This window comes from Amphimedon queenslandica, unplaced genomic scaffold (assembly GCF_000090795.2).
Source record: "Amphimedon queenslandica unplaced genomic scaffold, v1.1 AMPQUscaffold_13183, whole genome shotgun sequence".
NCBI classification, from domain to species: domain Eukaryota; kingdom Metazoa; phylum Porifera; class Demospongiae; order Haplosclerida; family Niphatidae; genus Amphimedon; species Amphimedon queenslandica.
The window spans coordinates 16191-21590 of NW_003546581.1; the positions used below are offsets into that span (position 1 = coordinate 16191).

Consider the following 5400-nt stretch of genomic DNA (forward strand, 5'->3'; position numbering starts at 1 on the left):
CTCTGGGACCAGTTATCATCACTGACTTGATGTGTGGAGCCTTCTCATGAGCTGCCTGTGACCCTGCATAAGGAGAAATACATGCTATAATACATATATATACATGTATTTTTTGCAAATAGCATTATTTGCAAAAAATACATGCATTTTTCATAATGCACAAATATGCCTACAGTACATGTACAGTGTAGCCTCTATAATTAGGACACCTTCTTATATACCTTTGTTAGAAGGATACCGTATAGCGCTTTATTTTCGAGGAGCTAAACTTTCACTATTTTTTCGGTTAGCATAAAACCGCGAAATTAAAGATCCGCTAAAATTTCAATTACCATTAAAGGTGTGGCACCATCATTGCGAATCCGCAAAAGTTATTTCCGCAAAAAATTGATTTTTATCAATCCGTGAAATTTCAGCTCCACAAAAGTAAAGCGCTATACTGTTATGAGGACATTTTGTATCTACATGTACATCCATTATACAATAGTGCCATACCCTTACCTAGTGGTAGTATACAGTGTTCAGTTACGACTCTCTTAATGTCAGCTAGTGAAGGCATTGGCTCAATCTTCTCTGCATTCTTGTCTGTGTTGTTAGGATCCACAGGCATCTGACGCAGTGTGGTAGCTAAATAACTGAAGGAGCAAGGAGAAAGGATGTGGATCATACACTGTATAATGCAATGGGATGTACATGAATATGAACAATGCTACTAATGCTATTTTAATACTGCTGTACCTAAAGTCCCCAATATAATCTGATAGATGATATTTTGGACATTTCATTACAACACCTTCTCCTGCCAATTCTTCATAAAGACTTTCAATAGTTCTGTACACAACAACAACAATAATAATAATAACAACAACAATAATAGCAACAACAAATAACAATAACAACAATAATAACAATTAGTGATAAATGAATTTGTTTACCTGTCGGGCGTAAGGTCTTTCTCTCCTTTTTTCTTTTTCCCTTTTCCTTTCTTTCCTTTTTTCCCTTTCTTTCCCTTCTTCCCTCCTTTTTTACCTTTACCTTTATCCTTCTCAATAGCCTAAAGGTGTTTTAAATTCAAATATTCAAAATTTAAATTCAAAAATTAATTCAAATATTGCTTTAATTCTTACTAGTTTCAAATTCTTCAATTCTTCTCTCATAAGCTCATCGACCCTGATCCTAATCTCAGCCTCAATCTCCACCCTACAAATGTAACACGAAAGTCACATGACGATCACATGATCCGCCCACCTCTTCCGAGCCTTAATTAGCTCCGAGTCGTGTCTCTGTTGAAAGTTGTGAGCTTCAGATCGGCCCATCCATACATCAACATAGTTACTGGACCCCTCGGATATCGTGGGGATAAAATTTGACGGTGCCAATTGGAAGCCTTCCTCTTCCTATAAAATATGATATTTAGTATTAATTTTTAGTGTTAATAATAATTATTATTATAAATTACTTCTTCTCCTTTTCCCTTTTTTCCTTTCTTTCCTTTCTTTCCCTTTTTGCCTTTTTCTTTCCCCTTCTTGCCTTTTTTACCTTTCTTCTTTTTGCCTCCCTGGAAAATCAAATTAATAAAATAATAATAATAATTAATTAATTAATTTAATTAGTTAATTATGTACATCGTTATCTTCATTAGGATCTGGCTCCTCCCTCTGTTTAAAAATGGCTGCCGAACCCCCAGCATCTTCATCAGGATAGTCAGGAAATTTACCAGTAGCATCTCTGAAATATAACACATATAAATATACATGACGATAGCAACTTTAAAAATTCGTAAAAAATCCAATTTTGATTGGAATGAACTCAAACTTTCTATGCAACATAAGTACATGTATATGTATAAGAAAAAGTAATAAAATTGATTTGTCAACTGACCTAACTTCAATGAACCATTGCCTGATCTGATCCTGCATTTGTTCCTTCATATCAGGTCCTTCAGCTTCTATCAGTCTCTCCTTGATACTGATCAGGGCCTGAGGGGGAGAGGAATGGATGAGATGAGTACAAGTACATGTACAGTATAGTCTAGCTGTTATTACTTCTTGATAATCTTTTTCATATTGCTCTTGAGCTAATCTCCTTTTATCCTATGAAAAATAACAATAAATAAATAAAATAAATACATAAATAAATAAACAAACAAACAAATAAATAATAAGTAAAATGCTATACCTCTATTTTCTTTGATTGTCCTATTACAGAGTGTTTCTGAGACTTAGGCAGAGGAGGAGGTACCTATACAGTACAGTATTGATGTACATGTAATGATGCAGCAGTTAATGTACATTACAGTACATGTACTGAATGATAATAAATGAATCATATAATAGCACTACCATTCCAAGGAAGAGCATTTCTTCATTCCTCATGTCTACAATCCTTTTCCTTTGAGAGAATCCTTTCCATACCTACCAGTGTATACAAGTACAGTTCTCATTCCTCTCTCTCTCCCTCTCTCTCTCTCTCTCTCCCTCTCCCTCTCTCCCTCTCTCCCTCTCTCTCTCTCTCTCTCTCTCTAAAGTACTTTTTGTATTCTGGTGGCAGCTTCATCTCTGCTTAGCTTAGGAGGTCCTCTCAGTTGTGCTTCTCTCTCTCTCTCCTCCTGAGCTCTAGAAGAGTAAGAGAAAAAGACATTAATGATATTTAATAGATAAGTAGATACATTGGTACATGTACAAATTGGTGCATATTGTGTACAGTATAACAGTATGGGTATTGTATACAGTATAACAGTATGGGTATTGTGTACAGTATAACAGTATGGGTATTGTATACAGTATAACAGTATGGGTATTGTGTACAGTATAACAGTATGGGTATTGTATACAGTATAACAGTATGGGTATTGTATACAGTATAACAGTATGGGTATTGTATACAGTATAACAGTATGGGTATTGTATACAGTATAACAGTATGGGTATTGTGTACAGTATAACAGTATGGGTATTGTATACAGTATAACAGTATGGGTATTGTATACAGTATAACAGTATGGGTATTGTATACAGTATAACAGTATGGGTATTGTATACAGTATAACAGTATGGGTATTGTGTACAGTATAACAGTATGGGTATTGTGTACATGTACAAGTACAGTTCATTTAATGCATTATTGTATACAATATATATTGTATTATCTATAGTTTATTTTATTAATATTTTATACAGCAGTGCAGTACCTAATTCCTTTCATCAGTTTTGCTCTTAGTCTTCCTTGCCTGGCTCTCTCATGAATCTACACATGAATAACTTTATAATTTCAAATCCAAATACGCTCTCACCTGTATGAGCTTGATAGCTTCTTCAGTTGTCATATCAATATCTTCTTTGACCTGCAATAAGGTGTACATGTACATAGTTATGATTCTGTGTATTTATTATTATTTTATAATATACTGTACTTCTGTTTCTGCTGGTCCCATTTTAGCTAGTACTGAACCAAGGATCTTCTCCCTTTCCTTGAGTTCTCTGTAGTTCTCCATTATAAAATAACGTGGTATGGGGATCTCTATATCAGACTAATGAGAGGGAGAGGGGGAGGGAGGGAGGGAGAGAGAGTCACTGTGTTCTATATGTAGTGACCAGTGTGTGTGTGTGTCTGGAGGTGAGTATTAGTAATGTAATACCTGAGTCCCTTGATATCTGCCCTCAGCTTCACCTCAAGCAGATATCTCAGTCCTCAGGTATTATAATTACTTAAAATATGTACAAGTACATGTATAAATGTTATTCTTACTGGCGTTAGCTTCATGTCGGTTAAAATATCATCGAAATATTGATACTCCAACAATTCTAATCCAACCATTTCACCTTTTAATTCTAAAATCCTACAAATTAATTAATACCAATTAATAAAATATTAATTAATTACCTGCCGATAGTTCCATCCAGTACATGACGGACCAGGCGACGCTTTTGAGGATGCGTTATCTAAAGTCAGTATATTATTAGTAAATCCCAGTACACTATAGTAAATCGCACTGCACCTGATCGTAACATTCTTCAAGACTCCTAAATATCTGAATATACTTAACGTACATTGTAGCCACTTTCTGAAATGCAGCAACTTTATCCTAGAGAGCAAAAAACAGCCTCTCATATAATGTCTATACACTGTACACATACCTTTTCAGGCTTCACTGGTTCTTTGGGTTTCTCAATGGCAAGAAGGTCCTCCAGTCCCCGCTGGGCCGAGTGCCACTGATTGTTATAATATCTATATAAACATAAATAAACACAGTCTCTCTCTTTCTTTGCCTTCTTGCTTACAAGTGAGACATTTTCTATACTTGTTTCAGTGCATTTAAGCCATGTGCAATGTTTTTCTTTAGTTGCCATGGTGACGGTGAAAGATCACGTGAGTGCAATCAAGAAAAATGGCGACTTTTAGTCGTTTTGCTAGAATTGCTCATAACTCGGCCTGCTTTTCGATAAGACGAGGACACAATACTTTTGCAAGCAATACTGGGAATAAAAGCTTCAAGTTTCAGCCTTTTAGGAGACAGGCATCTCGCACTGTAGAAGGAACAGTAGTTGAGAGTCAGAGTGGAGTAGGGACAAGAACTTCACAATGGACTGGTAAGTAAAATAGATAATAATAAATAATTTAAATAATAAATATGCTTGTACGATATTTATTTAATTTATATAATAGGTGATAAGTTGGGGCGGGCGGTACTGGGCGGGGCATCGCTGGTTGCTATGGGAAGTCTCTGTTTCTATGGACTGGGACTGTCTGGAGAAGAGGGAGCAATAGATAGAGCAATGTAAGTATATGTGATCGGAATCAGCTCAAACTTTATACGCAACATAAGTACATGTATATGTATCAGGAAATATTATAAAAATGGAGAATTCTCACCTTTTCATTTTTGGCAAAATTTTGCCTGTGACCCTGTACTATAGTACAGGGACTTTTGTCCCATTTTGGAGCAACTTAAAAAATTCGTAAAAAATCAAATTTTGATTGGAATCAGCTCAAAATTCATACGCAACATAAGGACATGTATGTGTATCAGAAAATGTTTTTAAAATGGAGAATTCTCACCTTTTCATTTTTGGTGAAATTTGGCCTGTGACCCTGTACTATAGTACAGGGACTTTTGTCCGATTTTGGAGCAACTTAAAAAATTCATAAAAAAAATCCAATTTTGATCGGAATCAGCTCAAACTTTTTACATAACATAAGGACATGTATATGTATCAGGAAACATTATTAAAATGGAGAATTCTCTCCTTTTCATTTTTGGTGAAATTTGGCCTGTGACCATGTACTATAGTACAGGGACTTTTGTCCGATTTTGGAGCAACTTTAAAAATTTGTAAAAAAAAATTCAATTTTGATCGGAATCAGCTCAAACTTCATACGCAACATAAGTACATGTATATG

The 5400-nt window shown here is 35.1% G+C and overlaps 2 protein-coding genes across 2 annotated transcripts in view; one reads left to right on the forward strand and one right to left on the reverse strand.

The window, feature by feature from the left end:
* Positions 1-4431, reverse strand: part of LOC100638946 (IQ and AAA domain-containing protein 1-like) — a 7250-nt gene extending 2819 nt beyond the window's left edge. The window contains exons 1-21 of the mRNA XM_020000469.1: positions 4281-4431; positions 4137-4227; positions 3998-4084; positions 3883-3941; positions 3748-3838; positions 3413-3529; positions 3293-3343; positions 3191-3246; positions 2531-2615; positions 2343-2414; positions 2179-2241; positions 2046-2093; positions 1882-1979; positions 1626-1728; positions 1460-1558; positions 1249-1397; positions 1128-1200; positions 936-1054; positions 739-831; positions 502-635; positions 2-63 (exon numbers count right to left, since the gene is read on the reverse strand). Of these exons, the coding sequence (XP_019856028.1) occupies positions 2-63; positions 502-635; positions 739-831; positions 936-1054; positions 1128-1200; positions 1249-1397; positions 1460-1558; positions 1626-1728; positions 1882-1979; positions 2046-2093; positions 2179-2241; positions 2343-2414; positions 2531-2615; positions 3191-3246; positions 3293-3343; positions 3413-3529; positions 3748-3838; positions 3883-3941; positions 3998-4084; positions 4137-4227; positions 4281-4291 (1761 nt within the window). The 5' untranslated portion in view covers positions 4292-4431. The remainder of the gene's footprint in view (position 1; positions 64-501; positions 636-738; positions 832-935; positions 1055-1127; positions 1201-1248; positions 1398-1459; positions 1559-1625; positions 1729-1881; positions 1980-2045; positions 2094-2178; positions 2242-2342; positions 2415-2530; positions 2616-3190; positions 3247-3292; positions 3344-3412; positions 3530-3747; positions 3839-3882; positions 3942-3997; positions 4085-4136; positions 4228-4280) is intronic.
* The window catches only part of LOC100638562 (growth hormone-inducible transmembrane protein-like), a 4948-nt gene continuing 3909 nt past the window's right edge, over positions 4362-5400 (forward strand). Inside the window, exons 1-2 of the mRNA XM_003388907.2 lie at positions 4362-4589; positions 4666-4777. Coding sequence (XP_003388955.1) covers positions 4388-4589; positions 4666-4777 — 314 coding nt within the window. The 5' untranslated portion in view covers positions 4362-4387. The remainder of the gene's footprint in view (positions 4590-4665; positions 4778-5400) is intronic.